Source organism: Osmerus eperlanus, chromosome 10, assembly GCF_963692335.1.
Source record: "Osmerus eperlanus chromosome 10, fOsmEpe2.1, whole genome shotgun sequence".
In the NCBI taxonomy this organism is placed as follows: domain Eukaryota; kingdom Metazoa; phylum Chordata; class Actinopteri; order Osmeriformes; family Osmeridae; genus Osmerus; species Osmerus eperlanus.
In genome coordinates, this window is record NC_085027.1 from 136,971 (window position 1) to 160,000 (window position 23,030).

Consider the following 23,030-nt stretch of genomic DNA (forward strand, 5'->3'; position numbering starts at 1 on the left):
AGGAGCAGAGGGTTAGGGTTAGTGGTCATGTTTTACTACCCTTGTGGGGACATTTTATTGGTCCCTCCAACTTCAATTGCTATTTCTAGAGGATTTTAGGGTTAGAATTACATGAAGGGTTTGGTGTAAGGAGTTAGGGATAGTTTTAAGGTTAAGGGAGCAGAGTGTGTTAACAGGAGCTGTGTGTGTGTTAACAGGAGATAGTGTGTGTACTCACGGAGGGTTACGTGTTAACAGGAGTACGTCCGGACAGTGGCAGTTTCCAGCCTCTGAATGGCAGACTGACTCCCTGCATTGCGATGCCAACCCCATGCAAAACATGCTGTTATTTACTTGCAATTCCCAGATGCACATGTAAACCAGCACACACTTTAAACAAGCAAATTACCAACAAAACTGTAGAAAAGCAAATTTTCAAAGCCTGTGGTTGGTTAAAATGTACAATGATGTCAGATCACCATCACATGATTGCTGATATTCCAGCAGCCACCTCACCATCACTGGGGCTTCTCTTTGGCTGCGTGGAGGGCGACATGATGGGCAGCGTGTCGCAGGAGCCAGGGGGAACGCCACGCACGTCTTTAGGACGGAACTTCTTCCTCCAAGAAGGAGCTCTTCTGAAGCTCTTATCATCATCCTGAAGAAGGGAGGAAAGTAGAGGTGTCAGTAAAGGGTGTGTTGGGTGAGGAGGAGGTGTCCGTAAAGGGTGTGTTGGGTGAGGAGGAGGTGTCCGTAAAGGGTGTGTTGGGTGAGGAGGAGGTGTCAGTAAAGGGTGTGTTGGGTGAGGAGGAGGTGTCAGTAAAGGGTGTGTTGGGTGAGGAGGAGGTGTCAGTAAAGGATGTGTTGGGTGAGGAGGAGGTGTCAGTAAAGGGTGTGTTGGGTGAGGAGGAGGTGTCAGTAAAGGGTGTGTTGGGTGAGGAGGAGGTGTCAGTAAAGGGTGTGTTGGGTGAGGAGGAGGTGTCAGTAAAGGGTGTGTTGGGTGAGGAGGAGGTGTCAGTAAAGGGTGTGTTGGGTGAGGAGGAGGTGTCAGTAAAGGGTGTGTTGGGTGAGGAGGAGGTGTCAGTAAAGGGTGTGTTGGGTGAAGAGGTGTCAGTAAAAGGGTGTAAAGATGTGCAGATCATCCTACAAGGTTACGGTTAGGGTCAGCTATAAGCTGCATACAATGCTTAACCCTCGTGCTGCCTTCGGGTCACATGACCCAAAGGTTCATAACGAACCATCGTTGTGTTTACCCAATTTTACCCAATACAAAAACAAATTAAAATAATTTTCTTTTAACCTTTGCAATGTGGGGGGTCTGAGACAGCCCAACGGTTAAAAGAAAATGCTTCACTTTGTCTTTGTATGCGGTAAATCTGTCGCAATACGACGGTGGGTCACAATGACTGATGGGTCAGAATGACCCGAAGATAACACAAGGGTTAATATTTACAAATGGGATTTAATTGGTGTGTCTTTCTGGGGGGGCTAACCGTAAATAGCTGTCAATGAGCCTGTCTATCCTCTCACTGTTCACTGTTAATAAGACTGGATCTCACCTCCTCTATCCTCCTCTCTGTTGCCGCGGCGAGGAGGGTGTTGTACTCGCGCTCCAACACAGACCGAGCCTGCATGGATACAGAGGTAGGAGGTAGGGTTAGAGAAGGATAGAGAGGTATGGTGGGGTTAGAGAAGGATAGAGGTAGGAGGTAGGGATAGAGAAGGATAGAGAGGTAGGAGGTAGGGATAGAGAAGGATATAGAGGTAGGAGGTAGGGATAGAGAGGTAGGAGGTAGGGATAGAGAAGGATAGAGAGGTAGTAGGTAGGGATAGAGAAGGATAGAGAGGTAGTAGGTAGGGATAGAGAAGGATAGAGAGGTAGGAGGTAGGGATAGAGGATAGAGAGGTAGTAGGTAGGGATAGAGGATAGAGAGGTAGTAGGTAGGGATAGAGAAGGATAGAGAGGTAGGGTAGGGATAGAGAGATCGGGACAAGGATGAGAGGGGTGCAGGATGATCACCTGTGTGTTCTGCGTGGGAACCTGCAGCAGCAGCGCCAGGGCGTTGTGGTCGAAGGAGGCGTCTAGGGCCAGCAGCGCCCCGTGCACACCACTCTCCTGCAGGTTGCTGCTGTAGTCCTTAAGCCCAATGGACTCCACCCAGCTCATCACACGCTCGTTGCTCCAGACCAGAACATCTGATGTTGGTAAAGGGGACATGAGGGACATTGTTACCTTCAAAAAACTGACGCAGGGAATGATGAAGTGTACATGTGTGTTGACTCCCAAAATATAGACAATTCATCAAATGCCCTACCAGAGAAGGAAACACCTTGGATCACTGCTACTCTACAATCAGCAAAGCATACCATGCGGTCCCTCGAGCAGCACTGGGTCACTCTGACCACGCCATGGTCCACCTGATTCCTGCATACAGGCAGAAGCTAAAGCGCTGTAAGCCTGCTGTGAGGACATCAAAACAGTGGACCAGTGAAGCTATGGAGGATCTGCGGGCGTGCTTGGACTGCACTGACTGGGACATGTTCACGACTGCTACCAATAGTCTGGATGAGCTCACAGAGGCTGTGACATCATACATCAGCTTCTGTGAGGACTGCTGTATACCAACACGCACCAGGGTAAGCTACAACAACGACAAACCCTGGTTTACAGCTAAACTCAGAAGGTTGAGGTCAGCGTTTAGGAGTGGGGACAAAGACAGTTTCAAGGAGTCGAAGAACAGGTTTAGCAAGGCGGTGAGGGAGGCTAAACGACTGTACTCTGAGAGACTAAAACACAAATTCTCTGCAAACGACTCTGCTTCTGTCTGGAGAGGGCTCAGGCAGATTATCAATTACAAGCCCAGAGCCCCCCACTCCACTAACGACACCCGCCTGGCCAACGACCTGAATGAGTTCTACTGCAGATTTGAAAGACAATTGGACAGTCCTGAACTACCCCTTCCCACCCAGGAGGCCTCCCACCTCCCCCCCTCTACAGTGATGACTCTCTCCATTCAGGAGGGTGAAGTTAACAGACTTTTCAAGAGGCAGAATCCCCGCAAAGCAGCTGGGCCGGACTCTGTCTCTCCAGCCACCCTCAAGCACTGCGCTGACCAGCTGTCTCCGGTGTTTACCTACATCTTAACATCTCCCTTGAGACATGCCATGTGCCAGCCTGTCTCAAGTCCTCCACCATCATCCCTGTGCCCAAAAAGCCAAGGCCAACAGGACATAATGACTACAGACCCGTCGCCCTGACCTCTGTGGTAATGAAGTCTTTCGAGCGCCTGGTGCTGGCACACCTTAAATCCATCACTGACCCTCTACTGGACCCCCTGCAGTTTGCCTACAGAGCCAACAGGTCTGTGGATGATGCAGTTAACATGGCCCTCCACTTCACCCTACAGCACCTGGACTCCCCAGCATCCTATGCCAGGATCCTGTTTGTGGACTTCAGCTCTGCCTTCAATACCATCATCCCCGCCCTGCTTCAGGACAAGCTCCCAGCTGAACGTGCCTGATTCCACCTGCAGGTGGATCACAGACTTCCTGTCTGACAGGAAGCAGTGCGTTAAGCTGGGAACACAAGTCTCTGACTCCCGGTCCATCAGCACCGGATCACCTCAGGGCTGCGTCCTTTCTCCTCTGCTCTTCTCCCTGTACACCAACAGTTGCATCTCCAGTCATCCATCCGTCAAACTCCTGAAGTTTGCGGACGACACCACCCTTATTGGGCTCATCTCTGGTGGAGACGAGTCTGATTATAGGTGGGAAGCAGCCAACCTGGTGACCTGGTGCAGCCAGAACAACTTAGAGCTCAATGCTCTTAAGACAGTGGAGATGGTTGTGGACTTCAGGAAGAACACAGCCCCACTCACCCCCATTACCCTGTGTGACTCCCCAGTCAACACTGTGGAGTCCTTCCGCTTCCTGGGCACTATCCTCTCCCAGGACCTCAAGTGGGAACTGAACATCAGCTCCCTCATCAAGAAAGCACAACAGAGGATGTACTTCCTTCGGCAGCTGAAGAAGTTCAACCTGCCAAAGACAATGATGGTGCACTTCTACTCAGCCATCATTGAGTCCATCCTCACCTCCTCCATCACCGTCTGGTACGCTACTGCCACTGCCAAGGACAAGAGCAGGCTGTAGCGTATCATCCGCACTGCTGAGAAAGTGATTGGCTGCAATCTGCCTACCCTCGAGGACCTGCACACCTCGAGGACCCTGAGGCGAGCGAGGAAGATTGTGGCCGACTCCTCCCACCCTGGACACTCCCTGTTTCAGTCACTTCCCTCCGGCAGAAGGCTGCGGTCCATCAGGACCAATACCTCACACCACAAAAACAGTTTCTTCCCTTCCGCTGTTGGCCTCTTCAACAAGGCCAAGGGACCACACTGACTCTAATGACTTCCTGCTTAAAACACACTGCTTTTTGCACTGCATTACAAAATTGTATCTTGTACATTTGTATTTTTTGTAATATTTGTATTTTTATATTGTAATTTACGGCAACTTATATTTTATTTTATTGTATATTTAATTCAATTCTAATCCCACTTAGTACTGCTAGTTTATGTACCCTTAGTATAGATAGTCCACATATTTAAATTTTAGGTCCCTATATGTTTATTGTATGCACCTTCCTGCCAAAGCAAATTCCTTGTCTGTGCAAACTTTCATGGCGAATAAATCCCATTCTGATTCTGATTCTGATTTGTCAGACAAATTGCGATGGCATTTATTTATTATTTTTGCTTAATCAGAATCAGAATTCGGTTTATTCGACATTTACATTTGGAATTTACTGTGGCAGGAAGGTGCAAACAATAAACATATACGGATCTTAAATTAAGTACAATAGTTAACTAATTCTAAGAACTAAACAATCTGAAAATAAAACAATTAAAAATATAGAAAAAATTTATAAAAATAAGAATAGAATATGAGTGAGCAGCATGAGTGGGCAACATAGTGCAAATGAGATACTGAGATAAAGATCGATGAAGATCGATGAAGATCAATGAGATACTGAGATTAAGATCGATTCCCTCAGATTTTCGATGTTATACTTATGACGGCAGATGTTCTACTGTATGAGAGATCATGATGGTTGTTACCTCCATGCTTACAGCATGATTAGGGTGTATTAGAGAACATGACGGCTGTTACCTCTGAGCTCTGACTGGCAGTCTTCCTGTCTCCTATCCAGCTCCTTCCTGTCGTAGTTCAGCCTCCTCAGACACATCACTCCACACTGGAAACTATTCCTGTTGACAATAGCCAAGGAACAGAGAATGTTAAATGCAATCAGTCAATCTTCTGAAACCTTACATTTTCATGCGCACAGGCACCTTCAGTAAGGTGGATTTAGGGTTAAGGTTCAGTGGGGTGAGGGTTTAGAAAGCCTCCCATTCTTTCTTACCTGTGGAAGCTGTCCACCATCTTCAGCTGCCCTCGGAGGTCCTTCTTGGTGAGGTGGTCCAGCATGCGGGCATCCACCAGGGACTCCATGAAGTAAGAGCGGTACTGCGGCAGCCCCAGGCTGGGCAGCCACTCGTTCCCGATCCACTCGTGGTTCATGTCGCCATACGCCAAGGTCTGGCAGCGAGGGAGGAACTATGTCACAGGGTGTGGGAGTTGGTGGGTGTGTGCAAGTGTGTGTGTATGCGTGGCAGTGAGGGTAAGAGTGTGCGTGTGTGGATGTGTGGGTCAGTGTGTGGGTGTTTGGATGTGAGTGTCCAAGTGTGTGTGAGTGTCTGTGAGGGTGTGAGTGTGTATGTGAGGACGTGTGGGTCAGTATGGGTGTGGTTGAGGATGTGTGTGTCCAAGTGTGTGTGTGTGTGTGAGAGAGAGTGTGGGTGTCTGTGTGGGTGTGTGTTAGGGGTATAGGAAACACTACTAGTATTAATTAGGTAATATAAACATATAAAGGAACAGTTGGGTGTGTGTGTGCACGCGAGAGATTTAGATCTAAGATTAGAAAAAAGTCTGATAAGGAGAACATGGAGTGAGGGGCTCCACTCACCACAATGGTAGTCAGGGTTGGTGTCATTCTGAAACCTAGTTAGGGTTAGTTAACTCACTACAATCATCCGCTTTGTTGCTGTCAAGGTTTTTCATCGTCTTACCTACATGCTACTGAACTAATTATGGAATGCTGTCTAAAGAAAAAATAATCTAAAACTTCAATACAGTTGACAAAACTACAGATATTTGAAATGCCGGCCAATAACTATTGGAAGTTACAATGCCATACTGAAAGCCACTTTAGCTTTTCAGAGTGGCAATGAAGTAGTATGAATTTGTTTGTAGTAAACATGAACCACGAATCAAGGTGCAAACATCTGTAAGAACAGATGTGCTCATGGAAGAACAGATGTGTTCATGGAAGAACAGATGTGTTCATGGAAGAACAGATGTGTTCATGGAAGAACAGATGTGTTCATGGAAGAACAGATGTGCTCATGGAAGAACAGATGTGCTCATGGAAGAACAGATGTGTTCATGGAAGAACAGATGTGCTCATGGAAGAGAGTGTTCCTGGCAGCTGCCTGGTTTTCAGCCCCCCCCTGGTCCCCACAGTGAACAACCCCGGCTGACTTTAACCATGTCCTACATTTACATGTAGTCATTAGATGTGTGCATTCATGTGTGAACAGCGTGTGAGAAGCGTGAGAGATGTGCCAACCTGGGCCCAGCTACCCTCGTCATCCTCCTGGGGTTAGCATGTTATCATTACCAGACAGAAAACAATCTGGGGTTAGCATGTTAGCAATAGCAGAGAGAAAACAACCTGGGGATAGCATGTTAGCAATAGCAGAGAGAAAACAACTTGGGGTTATGGCAGCAAGGTCGGGTGTTAAGCAGGTCAACATGCAACAAACGCACAAAACAATTAAGGTTTAAAGAAAACTTTACAGTTTAATGCAGTATACTATACGTTATAGATTACTACTAAAATGTTTTATTGAGAATCTTAAGGTTTTAAGTGCAAGAACAAAACTAACATTTGGGTTAGGGTTAACCCTAACCATATGTGTCTATGAGGAATGACAGTAACAATTTCCATGTATGTAATCTAGATAATCTTACTATAAACCTATAGTTATGGTACATCATTACTAGCAGACAACTGGGTAAGTAAAAATGCAAGCACAGCATGCACACCAGGTTAACCACAACAAACATGCACATGCACTTGTTATATTTCCTCCAGAATAGTGACACTAAAGCTACACTCAGAGAATCCGACAATTTGGTAATCATTAATGCTGAGTGTTGAAGGCAACAATCTCTTTGCTGAATCACCTCACATGGTTACTGTGGGTCGAGGCTTGTTTACACCATTTACATTCTCAGAGCTGAATCACCTCACATGGTTACTGTGGGTCGAGGCTTGTTTACATTCTCAGAGCTGATAAGCCTGAGAGGAAAACATCTACATGGAAATGGGTGATTAAGAAGTTATGCTGTTACAATGGCTACCACAGTAGTCTCCTGTATGCCGAAACTGCACTTTTCCCAGTGGTTTGAACAAAATTCCCTTCACTGGTCTCAACACCTCTAGTATAGAAACTAGATTACCAGTAATAGAAGCAATAGCATACCAGTAATACCAGAAATAGATTTCCAGTACAAAAGATGACAATACTACAACACTAGACTACCACCAGGGGGGGGGCAGTCTACAGTCTACACCACCAAGGAGGGGGGGGGGAGGCAGTCTACAATCTACACCACCAGGGAGGGAGTCTACAGAGACCACACCAGGGAGGGAGTCTACAGAGACCACACCAGGGAGGGAGTCTACAGAGACCACACCAGGGAGGGAGTCTACAGAGACCACACCAGGGAGGGAGTCTACAGAGACCACACCAGTAAGATCCACAGACTAACCGTAGGGGGCGTGGCCGCCAGGCACTCCATCTCTTCATGCGTCACCCAAATGTTCCCAGTGGACTGATCATGTGAACGGGTGCAGAGTGAAGCATGAGGGGGACAGGAAGCGGATCGAAGTGAAAGAAAATTAAAAGGTGTTCAAAGAGATTTATCCGGTGAAATGAGTGGTTCTCAAACTGTGTTACGTGGAGCTATACCTGGTGGCCACGAGACTGAACAAAAAAAAAGTTCAGTCTCTTTTTTTTTTTTAGGGGCCTAAAACTTTTAAATGTAAAAGACTTAATAGGTTTCACATTCCTTCATCTAGCTTAAGGTCATCTAAATTTGTAATTGGGGTAGCTAGATAGCTCCCTAGCTACATCGTATGGTACATTGTAAGACTTCATATCAGTTGTGTGTGTCATTGATGTGCAGGGAGTTCAGGATTTAGGCCAGAAACATCTATTTCTGGGGTTTTGTGAGTAGAATTTGAGGGGAGAAAAATCTATTTAATCAATTTTGGAATATGGCTGTAACATAATGTGGAAAAAGGGAAGCACTGTGAATACTCTCCAGATGCACTGTACCATGTACTGAAATATTTTTGTAATTATGGTGTTTACATTAAGTATCTTATGAGTTGCAAATTTACATTTGTAATGGCAATGGAAATGGCAATGTTTTTGTGTTTGCAACTGAAATGTCTAATTAAAAGCATCAATTCAATTTGAAGCACTGGGTTCAGAAGCACTGGGTTAAATTATCTTATTTAAATAGAGTTTAGCAACAATCAAATGTGTAAGGTGGGTTAGGGTTAGTAATGAGGAAGTCAAACTGAAGGATATTATATATAAATGGGGAAGAAATATATTTTAAAAGCCCAAGGGTGTTTGGGTCTGAGATAGTGCTAGTCCAGTACCGTTCTAGATGTGGGTGGTGCGGAGGGGCTGGTGAGGGACATGATCTCCTGGATGGCCAGACGCAGCTTGAGACGGTGCAATGGGTTGCTGATGCCGATCTCTCTCTGGATCTCCGTGTCCGACAGCGCAGACATGATGGCGCCACTCTTCACATTGGCCCGGCACGCCGCCACGTACCAGGCAGGCATGCCCACCCACAGCTGGGAAGGGTGGGGAGAGAGAACAAACTACTGAAGGGGTGAAAAGGAAAGCATCTGGTGACATCAACCAAAAACATTTTATGTGTGGCCTTTTTTGTAAGCTGGCGTCAGTCTCACCTCCAGCCAGACCACCACAGTGGGGCCGTCCCACTGGGCGAAGGGCAGGCCCAGTCTGCGAGCCTCCTCCAGCAACTCATGCCTGCAACACAACCAGCATCCACCTGGGTCATGTATATATATATATATATATATATATATATACATACACACACACACACACACACACAGTAAAACAGCCAACCAGTCATCCAGCAGTCATCCAGCAAACCAGCATCCAGTCCCGGCACACAGCGAAGAGAGAGGGAGCAACAAAGAAGGAGCCAAAACAGGGTGGAATAGATGTTCATCCTTTGAGTCATTGAGACAAAACTGGAGTAGGACTTCCCTGTAAAATCTGTTTTGAATTTGATGACATGTTTGCCTTGGTACAGTACTTGAAAGATTGTCATCAAGTGGCCTGCTTTTTATTATTCCAGCAGCAATGAGAAATCTAGGTGGCATCATGGAATAACAGGATCAGACCCACGGAGTTACAGTCTACCCCTCAAGGTCTATTACCTGCTAAGGCTTGAGGAGGATTTAAGGACATGAGACTTTGAACTTCCTGAGCAAGATCTCATGGAGAACCTCCCCATTTGAAGTACCCAGTAGCAAGATCTCATGGAGAACCTCCCCATTTGAAGTACCCAGTAGCAAGATCTCATGGAGAACCTCCCCATTTGAACTACCCGGTAGCAAGATCTCATGGAGAACCTCCCCATTTGAAGTGCCCGGTCAGTGTCAGGAAGTTGTAGCCACTTCCCACAAGGATGTGTCCTGAAATGAACTGACTGCAGCAGTCCTACTCCAGTTTACAGAAGGGTGTGTCCTGAAATGAGCTGACTGCAGCAGTCCTACTCCAGTTTACAGAAGGGTGTGTCCTGAAATGAGCTGACTGCAGCAGTCCCACTCCAGTTTACAGAAGGATGTGTCCTGAAATGAGCTGACTGCAGCAGTCCCACTCCAGTTTACAGAAGGATGTGTCCTGAAATGAGCTGACTGCAGCAGTCCCACTCCAGTTTACAGAAGGGTGTGTCCTGAAATGAGCTGACTGCAGCAGTCCTACTCCAGTTTACAGAAGGGTGTGTCCTGAAATGAGCTGACTGCAGCAGTCCCACTCCAGTTTACAGAAGAGAACCCCCAGGAAAGTTTAATGGCAGCATAAAAAGGCAGGCACATTCCTGTTAGAGATCTTATTGGAAAATGCATCAGGCAGGAAGAATGTCTGCTTCAGAGATCATGAGAGCAAGGGCAACATGAAGCAAAACCAGCATGACTTACCCAGTCTTTGGACTAAAGATGAAATGAGAAGGGATGAAATAAAAAGGGGGGGATTAACAAAATAAAAGTGAGCTGAAGCAAATGTAAGTGGTCTAACCCTAATCGCAAGTGATATGGCATTCCTTTATTCATGTGAAAGCCATTTTTTTATGTTTTTTTCTCCCCCCCCATCAATAATCTTTGTAGACGAACGGGTGGAGAGATTAATACTTCTATCCACTGGGTGTGAAATGGACTGATACAACAGGGAGACATTGTGCACAATAAAGCGAAAACAAGATTTCAGGCTGTGTGTCCAACAGTTCCTAGATCTAAAGGGTTTCCTTTTCCTTTTTCTAAATGTATATTTAGCTAACTTAAATTAATTACTTAACAACAGCAAATACGGTTAGCCATTAGTAAGAGTGAGCACTTAACAGCAGATTGAATGATGCTATACCAAAGAAATTAAGTCCCGTCAATCAAAACAATCATGGGGATTACTCCATTAGAGTTGTTGTCCCTGTTTTCTGACTTCCCCCAGCAACATGATGTCCTCCTCATCTTCATCTATGACAGGAAATACCTACTTCTTCTGCAGCCTCCTGTTCTTCTCCGCTGGGCCTCCCAGGGTCCCCATACCCAGCCCGTCCTTGGCACCGCTCTCAGACTCGGGGGTACCAGCTGCGGTGACAGAAACCAAACTATAAGACTGTTCACTACTGTCCCCCTGACTAGACCTGTTCACTACTGTCCCTGACTAGACCTGGGGTCTCATTTATAAAACTGTGCATAAGTTTCTTACTAAAAGTGTACGTACGCCCAAAAGCCTAAAATGGCGTACGCCAAAAACATATCCGATTTATAAAACCATGCGTACGCACACCTGTAAGCAATGTTCCCTTTATAAATCACAGACTACCCACAAGTGTGCCTACGTGAATCAGCATTTTACCCCCCATCCAAAAAGGACCAGGACCAGGGGCACCACCCTGAACACGCCCCTTTTTTTTAACCAAAAACGGTCAATGCAAAGCACCTCATGAATGCTAATCCAGTATATTAATTGCCCTGGCATGTGATTGTTCTTACGTTACGTTACGTTGAATCATGGCGTCAGGAGGGAAAATAACGAAAAGGCGCAACTTCTCAGACACTGACATTGAACTACTTGTAGGCGAGGTGGAGGAGCGAACAAACACATGAGGCCACAGCAGCGGGATCACCAATAAATAAATAAAACAATGCGAGGTAACAATTTGAAAACAAAAGCGTATCCGTAAACACACGTTTCTTCATGCCGGTTTTGTAATGAACAGTATTACAGTTTGGACTGATAACGAGGAAGGTAGTGTAGCAATTGCACGGGAACTTTACGGCAGTATTTCCAGTTTTTGACATATGATGATAAATGCACAGTATTAAAGAACTAGAGAGGGTACAATTTCTGGGGAAATTGTAGAGTGTGCTTGCTTTCGTCGGTTGCACAGGGGTCCGTTTTTGAATGACATTTTTACAACTGATATTTCTGTATATTTTATATAAAAATGCATACTTATTATTTATAAAGATTACATAGATTTAAAAGCTTCTTTTTTGCTGCTCATTTACAACTGAAAATACGAGTGAAGTGTAGAATGAAATAGATGTCTTCTCATTTCCCCTGCAAGAGGCAGCCTCATCGTTGAATCAAAACGAATAAATATGGCAGACCGGTCTAAAAATTGACCTAATCTCTATGACTTAAACGTCATTTTAAGTTTTTCCCTTCTCATGATATTTTCAGGCATTTAGCCTACTCATTGCATTCATTCATTAATAAAGAACCCCCTTTGAAGATTATTCTACGACGTTACCCGGCAGTAGAAGATGGAATCGCGATTCAAACAGTACCATCTGCTAACTGAAAATATGCCCCCCAAAACGTAAATAAGCTTGACATTTATTTAGTGGAAAATCGCTCATTCATAAAAAGCTCACTGGTAGCGATCATTGTCAGTAACAACGCCAAGTGCGATATAGCCCTGTGTGGAGAAGCTGCCCCGGTAAATTGTACTACTACAGTACAGTACTAGACTACTGCTGTGTTCGTCTTGGTAGCGATTGCGTTGGTTGAATTGGATTTAACGTTCCGTTGTACGGTTTAGGCTGAAATTAATTATTTTCATGAACAGATGGACAACGTTTAGGCTGTGGCAATGAAGTTCAGGTTAGTAGTTAGATAGACTTTTGATTTAAGTAAGGGGAGTGCCGAACATGTTCTGTTGCCGTTTGACTTTCTAAACAGCTGTGTAGATGTTTTTGTAGTGTCTCGCGTAGGCTACAGCGTTGCAGTGAGCTACACTGGTTTGAAACGACAGGTAATGATAATTTCACCCACAAATCGTTTACTTGTAATCTAATGTCATAATAAATCCTACAACGAAAACGTATTTGTGAGGAATGTTTATTTTAACGATTGAAAACAGATGCATCATAGACCACTGTTATGTGTTGCCCGGGCAACAGAGGCTAATGTCATGATGCTAATACTTCAGTGAAATAGTAAACTACTGTTTCCGAAAGTAGATGTACTTCCTTAATAATATCAGCTTATATTGTACATTACACATCACAATTGTGTGTCATATCACAAAGTAAAATTAGTAAATAGTTATCACCCTGGCCTCTTTGCTTGTGGCGTTTCTGCAGCTGCCTTGCAGTAAAGTAGTTAGCTTAGCTATCTCCCAGAAGTTAACGAGCTGCTAAACTAATGTTCTGCTAGAGGTAGTCACGCGAGTTTTCGTGACGTTAGTGACGTAGTGACGTTAGTAACGTCAGTGACTGTGGCTAGCAAATTAGCCACCGTTAGCTTCACTTTTCGCCACAAAAACTTAACCTAAGCCTAAACCATGCAACGGAACGTAAATCCCAATACAAGCAACTCAATCGGTACCAAGACGAAACTTTTGACACCTAGGTTGTCTATGTAGGCCAAATATTGACTGAGTTTTAGGGGGGCAAAAAGAATAATAAAAATAATAATATATATGTGAGAGAACAAAGGTTGTGCCCTTGCCAAAGGCAAAGCACACCCAAATATATTTAGTTATAGGCTACACTGCGCAGTTATGTAAAGGTAGGTTATGTTATCCTGTATTCCATGCAGTCGGGGAATCTCCCGCTCCTGCACTCCCGTAATGGACAATCTGATGGTGAGACAGCGCTGAATTTTGATTTAAAATTAGAGTTGGATTGTACAAGGTGTTTATGGAACAATTATCACTCAGTACAAGCGCAAATAACATTGCTGAATTTAATCTTCATGATAATGATGAAATGGAGTGAAATAAACGTGTGTGAGGAAAACAAAATAGCCTATAGAAATATTACGAGTAATCGTTCTTCCCACATTTACTTTCTGCAGTCTGACTACAGTACGGTCATCTGCGTCGCCAATTCCCACAGTTTCCAAAATATGCGTAGGCGTACGGATGGGTCAGAGTTTGCGTTAGTTTTTTATAAATCACAACCTTTGCGTGGGAAGTGGCGTACATTTTCAGCCCCGTTTTGTGCGTACGCAACGTTTATAAATGAGACCCCTGCTCATTTTCTCTTTATACAGTCTTAGAAAACCTTTTTGTTTTGTTCAAAATCTTGAACAAATAATACTTATTTAACTGTACATTTATGAGAGAGGGGTGCTGGTAACCCCAGGTCTAACAAACAGTTGTTGTTGGATATTACACACTTACACAGCCCCCTCACTCCCAGCTGCATCAGGACAGGGAACAAGAGAACAGACCAACCTTGGTTGCTGGGCTCCTTGCCTGGGAAGCCTGCTCGACCCTTCTCTTTCTTGCCAAACAGACGTCCTATGGAAGACTTGATACTTTTCTTCTTGGCGGCCTTGTTGAGGGAGTCCTGGCTGCTGCTGCTGCTGCTGGGGTTGCTGCCCTGCCCGTCCTGCAGGCTCATCCTGAGGACCAGGAGAGAGCAAGGTCAGCCACACTTGTCCAGCCCAGAGCTGTGGAGCCAGGCTGCCAGCCAGCCTGGGTGCTTGGCCCAAACATGATGCTTACAGATCAGAGGGTGCTTGGCCCAAACATGATGCTTACAGATCAGAGGGTGCTTGGCCCAAACATGATGCTTACAGATCAGAGGCTGGCTCAGCTACAGAAGAGCATGCTGTAACGTTAAGTGTTATGAATAGCAGGAGACTGAGTAGGCTTCAATCTCATCATTATGTGTGGCCCTTTATCAGTGTGACGGTCGTTGCTAGGGATTACAGTGTGAAGGTAGTACCCATGGATGTCCCGGATGTCCTCGTGGCTGGAGGTGTAGCCGGCGCCCTTCCGCAGGTGCATGGAGCGCGGGGTGCTGGGTGGGGAGGTTTCACACCTGATGGTGGCCTTGTCGTCCTGGGCAGACTGAGGGCGAAACAACATTTTAAGGATCGACAATGAAAAAGTACCGTGGGACAAAATAACGTTTTTAGGGAAAACAGTTAATCTGGCCCTTCCTGTTTACTGGGAGCTGAGGAACCCCAGTATTCATCACCCAGAATAACATTTATTTATGCACCAAATGTGGGAACAATTCAGACACACATCATCTTTATAAGAATCTGCACTTGGTTAATGGGGATTTCAGTTAAATAATATTGGATGTTAAATCCAGCTGAAAGGGGCGTGGGGGTTAGGGGCATGGGGTTTAGGGGCGTGGGGTTTAGGGGCGTGGGGTTTAGTGGCGTGGGGTTTAGTGGCGTGGGGGTTAGAGGCGTGGGGGTTAGGGGCGTGGGGGTTAGGGGCGTGGGGGTTAGGGGCGTGGGGTTTAGGGGCGTGGGGATTAGGGACGTGGGGGTTAGGGGCGTGGGGGTTAGGGGCGTGGAGGTTAGGGGCGTGGGGTTTAGGGGCGTGGGGATTAGGGACGTGGGGGTTAGGGACGTGGGGTTTAGGGATGTGGGGGTTAGAGGCGTCAGTGAGGAAACAGCCAGAGGGCAGGAGATCTAGATTACCTTCCTGCGATGCTTGCGCAGGTCACTAGGCTGAAGCATGGCAGCAGAAGACAAAGCAGAACATTAGTGATTACCAACATCACCAGCTCAAACACCCAATACTCACACACACGCAATACACATGCACACACAATATTCACTCCCAAACAACATCAATCATGAGCATGTCCCAAACCCTGTTGAAGCAACTAAAACCAGACAGAGAATGGGAAAACACACTCAAGGTCCAGGATAGGAAATGTATAAAACCACTGCAAAGGGGAGTGGTGCAGTCCAACACAGGAAGTCACATCCCTCAGGAAGTCACAGCCCTCAGGAAGTCACAGCCCACAGGAAGTCACATCCCACAGGAAGTCACATCCCTCAGGAAGTCACAGCCCTCAGGAAGTCACATCCCTCAGGAAGTCACATCCGACAGGAAGTCACATCCCACAGGAAGTCACAGCCCTCAGGAAGTCACATCCCTCAGGAAGTCACAGCCCTCAGGAAGTCACAGCCCTCAGGAAGTCACAGCCCTCAGGAAGTCACAGCCTTCAGGAAGTCACAGCCCTCAGGAAGTCACATCCCTCAGGAAGTCACATCCCTCAGGACGTCACATCCCTCAGGACGTCACATCCCTCAGAACGTCACATCCCTCAGGAAGTCACATCCCACAGGAAGTCACATCCGACAGGAAGTCACATCCCACAGGAAGTCACAGCCCTCAGGAAGTCACAGCCCTCAGGAAGTCACAGTCCTCAGGAAGTCACAGCCCTCAGGAAGTCACAGCCCTCAGGAAGTCACAGCCCTCAGGAAGTCACAGCCCTCAGGAAGTCACAGCCCTCAGGAAGTCACAGCCCTTAAGTGGGTGCAGTCCAACACAGGAAGTCACAGCCCTCAGGAAGTCACATCCCTCAGGAAGTCACAGCCCTCAGGAAGTCACAGCCCTCAGGAAGTCACATCCCACAGGAAGTCACATCCCACAGGAAGTCACAGCCCTCAGGAAGTCACAGCCCTCAGGAAGTCACAGCCCTCAGGAAGTCACAGCCCTCAGGAAGTCACATCCCACAGGAAGTCACAGCCCTCAGGAAGTCACAGCCCTTAAGTGGGTGCAGACCAACACAGGAAGTCACAGCCCTCAGGAAGTCACAGCCCTCAGGAAGTCACAGCCCTCAGGAAGTCACAGCCCTCAGGAAGTCACAGCCCTCAGGACGTCACAGCCCGCAGGACGTCACAGCCCTCAGGACGTCACAGCCCTCAGGAAGTCACAGCCCTCAGGAAGTCACAGCCCTCAGGAAGTCACAGCCATCAGGAAGTCACAGCCCTCAGGAAGCCATAGCCCTCAGGAAGTCACAGCCCTCAGGAAGTCACAGCCCTCAGGAAGTCACAGCCCTCAGGAAGTCACAGCCCTCAGGAAGTCACAGCCCTCAGGAAGCCATAGCCCTCAGGAAGTCACAGCCCTCAGGAAGTCACAGCCCTCAGGAAGTCACAGCCCTCAGGAAGCCATAGCCCTCAGGAAGTCACAGCCATCAGGAAGTCACAGCCCTCAGGAAGCCATAGCCCTCAGGAAGTCACAGCCCTCAGGAAGTCACAGCCCTCAGGAAGTCACAGCCCTCAGGAAGTCACAGCCCTCAGGAAGTCACAGCCCTCAGGAAGCCATAGCCCTCAGGAAGTCACAGCCCTCAGGAAGTCACAGCCCTCAGGAAGTCACAGCCCTTGAGTGGATGCAGTCCAACACAGGAAGTCCCTTGATGTATTTATAGTCTCAGTTATGCAGCTAGAAGAGTCTAGGACTGCCATCTTTAAAATTGCTTCTTTTTTTCTTTTTTAAAACATGTTCAATTGGTGTCAAAGTCAGGGTTGATAACTAAAACCACAATCCCATAATAAAACAGGGTTAAATAATACAGCCCAGACACCATTCTGTCCATCTTTCATGAAATCCTTGATACTGTAAAAAATCTGCCCAAAAAGGGTGACATTTGTTACCCATTGGTTAGGGTTAGGGTTATGGTAGTACAAATACATGTGCATTGGTAGAGCAGGCAGTGTGAAAGCCTTCTGGACCTAATATGAACATAATTTGGGACCAAACAGAGGTGAGAACTTGATCCCACAACAGACTAACCCCTAACCATATTCCACCAGACTGCACCCACCAGGGAGGGGCACCAGGAACAGGGGTACCTGGATGAAGCAGGGCGCATAGCTATGGGCACGGCTGCTAACCCTCACTGTGGGGAAGGGGAGGTAAGCTAGCGTCTGGTTGGACAGGGAGATATAAGGGTTGTAGCAGTAGTGCTACAGAGGGACACTGTTAGAGACACACACAAGCCTCAGCTGACTGGCTAGAGACACAGACACACAAGCCTCAGCTGACTGGCTAGAGACACAGACACACAAGCCTCAGCTGACTGGCTAGAGACACAGACACACAAGCCTCAGCTGACTGGCTAGAGACACAGACACACAAGCCTCAGCTGACTGGCTAGAGACACAGACACACAAGCCTCAGCTGACTGGCTAGAGACACAGACACACAAGCCTCAGCTGACTGGCTAGAGACACAGACACACAAGCCTCAGCTGACTGGCTAGAGACACAGACACACAAGCCTCAGCTGACTGGCTAGAGACACAGACACACAAGCCTCAGCTGACTGGCTAGAGACACAGACACACAAGCCTCAGCTGACTGGCTAGAGACACAGACACACAAGCCTCAGCTGACTGGCTAGAGACACAGACACACAAGCCTCAGCTGACTGGCTAGAGACACAGACACACAAGCCTCAGCTGACTGGCTAGAGACACAGACACACAAGCCTCAGCTGACTGGCTAGAGACACAGACACACAAGCCTCAGCTGACTGGCTAGAGACACAGACACACAAGCCTCAGCTGACTGGCTAGAGACACAGACACACAAGCCTCAGCTGACTGGCTAGAGACACAGACACACAAGCCTCAGCTGACTGGCTAGAGACACAGACACACAAGCCTCAGCTGACTGGCTAGAGACACAGACACACAAGCCTCAGCTGACTGGCTAGAGACACAGACACACAAGCCTCAACTGACTGGCTAGAGACACAGACACACAAGCCTCAGCTGACTGGCTAGAGACACAGACACACAAGCCTCAACTGACTGGCTAGAGACACAGACACACAAGCCTCAGCTGACTGGCTAGAGACACAGACAGACAAGCCTCAGCTGACTGGCTAGAGACACAGACACACAAGCCTCAACTGACTGGCTAGAGACACAGATACACAAGCCTCAACTGACTGGCTAGAGACACAGACACACAAGCCTCAACTGACTGGCTAGAGACACAGACACACAAGCCTCAACTGACTGGCTAGAGACACAGACACACAAGCCTCAACTGACTGGCTAGAGACACAGACACACAAGCCTCAACTGACTGGCTAGAGACACAGACACACAAGCCTCAACTGACTGGCTAGGCATCTCAAACACGCTCATGTACACATCAGCAGCAACAGTAATTCCACAAAAACTAAAAAGCCTAAACCAAAAAAAGAATTTATATATATATATATATTATAATTAGCATTAGTAGCCACTAACAGTATAATTTGAGGTTAATCAACTGAATCAAACTGAGGAACATGAGTTGATTCTCCCACCCGACCACTTTGGGATATTAAAGAAAAATAACTGATGCTTAAAATGAGGTCTTTTAAATTCAATACATTTTGATGAGAAGAGGCAGCTTAAGTGACAGAAAACAGCATGAGAGTGTTTTGCTGGAGAGATCAGAAAAACGAAGAAAAAGACAATGACAGGAGTCTGTAGTGGCGACAGCGGTCCTCACCAGGGTCATGACCCCCATGCGGTCAACCTCTCGGTTGGGGCTGCGAGGGAACCTACGGGGGGTGGAGTGGCCGGAGCCCGGGGGCGACCCCCCCAGGGAGGAGCCCTCTCCTCCACCCAGGGACGGGGGGATGGAGCCCAGGGAGCGGAAGCGCCCCCCCAGGCTGTCCCCCAGGCTGTCCCCACTGCCCACGCGGCTCTCTATCTCCTCCGTGCGCATCGTGGTGCTGTCCTTCTCCTCCTGGATCATCCTGCCACGGGAGAAGAGAGGAGATTGGTTAGCTGTACCCCGACCCTGACCACAGCTACACTGAGTCTACATGAGTAGAATGGTTTGCTCTACCCTGACCTCTACTACACCGAGTCTATATGAGTAGAGTTAGCTATAGCACCGTACCTGATCTCGTTGTTGATGGCATCCAGCTGTTCCTGCAGCATGAGCGCGAGTGTCTGGGCATCGGCCTGGCCCGAGGGAGACAGCAGGTCCACTGAGCTGAAGATGGTCTCACGGTCGTCCTCCAGGTCAGACACATCCATGTCATTCTCAAAAGCGTGAGCCACGTTGGCCAGCACGTTGGCTTGCTGCAGCCGCTCCCACTCCTGCTCGTTCAGAGTTTGGACCTGAGGAGAGGGGAGATGGAGAGATGAGGAGGAGAAGAGATGAGGAGGAGGGGAGATCAGGAGGAGGATGAGAGATGAAGAGGAGGGGAGATGGAGAGATGAGGAGGAGAGATGAAGAGGAGGGGAGATGGAGAGATGAGGAGGAGAGATGAAGAGGAGGGGAGATCAGGAGGAGGAGGACAGATGAAGAGGAGGGGAGATGATTAGGAGGAGGAGAAATTAAGAGGAGAGATGAAGAGTAGAGATGAGGAGGAGGAGAGATGAGGAGGAGGAGAGACGAGGAGTAGAGATGAAGAGGAGGAGAGATGAGGAGAAGAGATGAGGAGGACAGGATTAGAGGTTGAAAATAGGGGGAAAAGAAACAGAACGGGTGGAAAGAGAATGGAGGAGAGGAGGAAGGGAGAAGAGGGTTAGAAAGAGAAGAGGGAGAATTACTAAGATCAAGAAACACTGAGTGGAGGGAGTATACAAAGTTGAAGAGAATAAATGGGATGAAAGAAGGCAGAATAAAATGGTATCCAACATGGAGGGAAGTCTTTTCATTGATGACAGCCATTATCACTCAACACCACTGTCACACTTAACAGCCATTATCACTCATCCTCATCACCACTGTCACACTAACTTACTTGTCGCTGCTGACCACACCGGAAGCAGAAGGGAAAGAGACACAAAAATATTCAAATCTGATTCCAATTGTAAAAGTGGTTTGGTATAAATCATAAGATCTCCTTAGGAAAATGCTCTATATTACTTCTCCAAGTGATGATCTACTGTACAGTGGACAACAAAGCACATATAAACACAACTTTCTCTCAATGATTACACTCACTCCAGGTGTCCCACAAACACGCTCACCTTCAGTTTTATGATTGTGACAACGTCATGCCATCATGCTTGTAACATAACACCCAAGACACAGGCCCACAAGCACAACACACAAACACACACACGTCCAGACAGATGTTGATGTTGGTGGAGGCGTCCCACCTTGGAAGGCTCATCTCTGAGCGCTGTGACGCGTCCCTTCTGCGGCCGGCGCAGCACCAGCGCACTGCTGTACATGTCTGAGTGGCTGTCCAGCACGGAAGAGGCCGACACAGGGAACCTGAAGTCTGGGGTGCTGCTCATGACAGACCGGCTGGAAACACAGGAGGGAAGACACTACAGTCAGAGAGATGCAAAGCCAATCAGAGACAATGGAACTACTACAGTAATAACAGGTGTGGAACTACTACAGAAATAACAGGTGTGGAGGATCATACCCGTGTAGCAGTGAGTTACTTCTGCTCCTGCCCTGATCACTTTCCGTCCGCATGGTCTCAATCTGAATCAGAAGTTGCTCCTGCGGGGTGGGGGGGGGGGGGGTTGTTAGCCAATTAAGGAATTGTTTCAGAAGTCTTCCGAACACACTGCTTGTCAAGTTGCTGACCTTCTCATGATGGGCCTCCTCAATCAGCTTCTTGGTATGCTCCAGGTCTCGTATGAGCGCGTTCTGCAGCAGCAGAGAGGGAGAAGAAAGTTAGCTTGAAAAACTTGTAACATGACATACAGATACAGAGAACAAGGAATCACCTCCCCACCTCCATCAGGGACACTGACTGTCTCCCCACCTTCAAGAAAAGGCTCAAGACACACTTGTTCCTGGAGTACACTGGCACTTAGGAATGATTGGCTGGACCTGATGTTAGTTTCCTCCAGAATCACAATGTCTCTTATTGAGAGACATGTTGCTTTTGTTGGTTTGTTGTAACTGTCTTAAAATTATTGTACTCGCCGTGAAATATATTATTGTTGCTTGCTTTTTTCCACAGGTACACTCTTACACTTTTGTGGTTCTTGCTGTTTAATTGTAACTTGTCTAACTACATGCTCTTATTGTTCTTCCCTTTGGGACTTATTTGGTTTTCACAATGTGTGCTTCATGTTTGGCTACCTGCAATGTTTGGGTCTATCTCGTTGTTATGATCAGTGACCTATGCACTTTTGTAAAACTCTCTCTTGGAAGACGCTTTGGATAAAAGCGTCTGCTAAATGCATAAATGTAAACAAGACAAAAACAGGTTCAGCTCAGAGCATCAAGACTTTGACTGAAGATCAAAGAGTCACAGGTTAGAATCCCTGCCCTGTGCGTCTGCTAAGTGAATACGTGATTACGATGTTGATAGTTATTATGAACACTGTCCCACCTTGTCCTCCAGGGCAGACATCCTCTCCTTCAGGTGGAGTTGCAGACGCTCATTGGACTCTGACAGCAGCTTGTCCACCGTCTCCGACAGACGCTTGTTGTGCTCCTCGTTCATCTTCTCCCGCTGCCGCGCCTGCCGGACAAACATCACAACACTGATAGATTACCATGATAACATCACAACACTGATAGATTACCATGATAACCACAAAAGTGATAACCATGTGTCAGGGTTCTAACATGGGTTCTCACCCTGAGAAGCTCCTGGTTCTTCTCCTCCAGCTGAGCCTCCAGCTGCCTCAAGCCCTCCTCCACGTTGCCATGGCGCTCCTCTGCCTGCACACAGAGAAGATGAGCCCAGGTCACTTCATAATGTTCAACAGGTATCTGTTCATACCGACCCACAGGTATCTGTTCCCAGGGGGATGGGTGTAGATCTAGAAAAGTGTCTCCTAGCAGGCTAGCAGGATGAGGGAGGGGCTAGCAGGCTGTGGGAGGGGCTAGCAGGATGGGGAGGGGCTAGCAGGATGGGGGAGGGGCTAGCAGGATAGGGGAGGGGCTAGCAGGATGGGGGAGCAGCTGACCTTGCTGAGGGCGGCCACGCGCTGAGCTAACTCCGCCTCCACCTCGGGGAGCGTCTCGGCCTTCTGTAAGGTCTGCTGCAGCTTCTGCTCCGCCTGCTCCAGCCGCTCCTGCAGGAGCCTGTTCCTCTCCTCTGTCTGCAAACACAACCACAGATCATCCCTGTAACCCTAGCAACCCCTAACACAACCATGTAACACTAACACCACCATAAAACCCGAACAAAGCTGTGGTTCAACCCAACCATGAAAACCTGACACCATGTACCCAACACTACCCCAAGTAAGGGATAATGTATAGAACGCCGGTCATTATTGGGAAAATAAGCCCCGACAGGGCGAACAGCACCCCGACGCGAGGCGGAGGGGTTTTGTTTCGCCCTGAAGGGGCTTATTTTCCAGATAAAAAATAACTTAACACAGTCTATCTTTTTACAATTTATTTGTTACCATTCGTAGTGTTGATGAGCAGAGAAATAGTTTG

At 47.4% G+C, this 23,030-nt stretch overlaps 1 protein-coding gene across 8 annotated transcripts in view; it reads right to left on the minus strand.

The window, feature by feature from the left end:
- Window positions 1–23,030, minus strand: part of ppfia1 (PTPRF interacting protein alpha 1) — a 37,016-nt gene that overhangs the window by 1,648 nt on the left and 12,338 nt on the right. For 3 of the 8 annotated variants that reach the window (XM_062470681.1, XM_062470680.1, XM_062470679.1), the window contains 21 exons: window positions 22,550–22,684; window positions 22,218–22,301; window positions 21,967–22,098; window positions 21,210–21,272; window positions 21,043–21,122; window positions 20,768–20,918; window positions 19,554–19,777; window positions 19,158–19,407; window positions 15,336–15,365; window positions 14,624–14,748; window positions 14,128–14,297; window positions 10,930–11,023; window positions 9,098–9,179; window positions 8,780–8,980; window positions 7,879–7,941; window positions 6,671–6,697; window positions 5,405–5,580; window positions 5,152–5,249; window positions 2,000–2,175; window positions 1,539–1,607; window positions 496–637 (listed from right to left, as the gene is read on the minus strand). In XM_062470681.1, the coding sequence (XP_062326665.1) occupies window positions 496–637; window positions 1,539–1,607; window positions 2,000–2,175; window positions 5,152–5,249; window positions 5,405–5,580; window positions 6,671–6,697; window positions 7,879–7,941; window positions 8,780–8,980; window positions 9,098–9,179; window positions 10,930–11,023; window positions 14,128–14,297; window positions 14,624–14,748; window positions 15,336–15,365; window positions 19,158–19,407; window positions 19,554–19,777; window positions 20,768–20,918; window positions 21,043–21,122; window positions 21,210–21,272; window positions 21,967–22,098; window positions 22,218–22,301; window positions 22,550–22,684 (2,572 nt within the window). Of the gene's footprint in view, window positions 1–217; window positions 290–495; window positions 638–1,538; window positions 1,608–1,999; window positions 2,176–5,151; window positions 5,250–5,404; window positions 5,581–6,670; window positions 6,698–7,878; window positions 7,942–8,779; window positions 8,981–9,097; window positions 9,180–10,929; window positions 11,024–14,127; window positions 14,298–14,623; window positions 14,749–15,335; window positions 15,366–19,157; window positions 19,408–19,553; window positions 19,778–20,767; window positions 20,919–21,042; window positions 21,123–21,209; window positions 21,273–21,966; window positions 22,099–22,217; window positions 22,302–22,549; window positions 22,685–23,030 lie in introns of all 8 variants that reach the window. The other 5 variants (XM_062470676.1, XM_062470678.1, XM_062470683.1 and 2 more) reach the window with 5 other exon arrangements.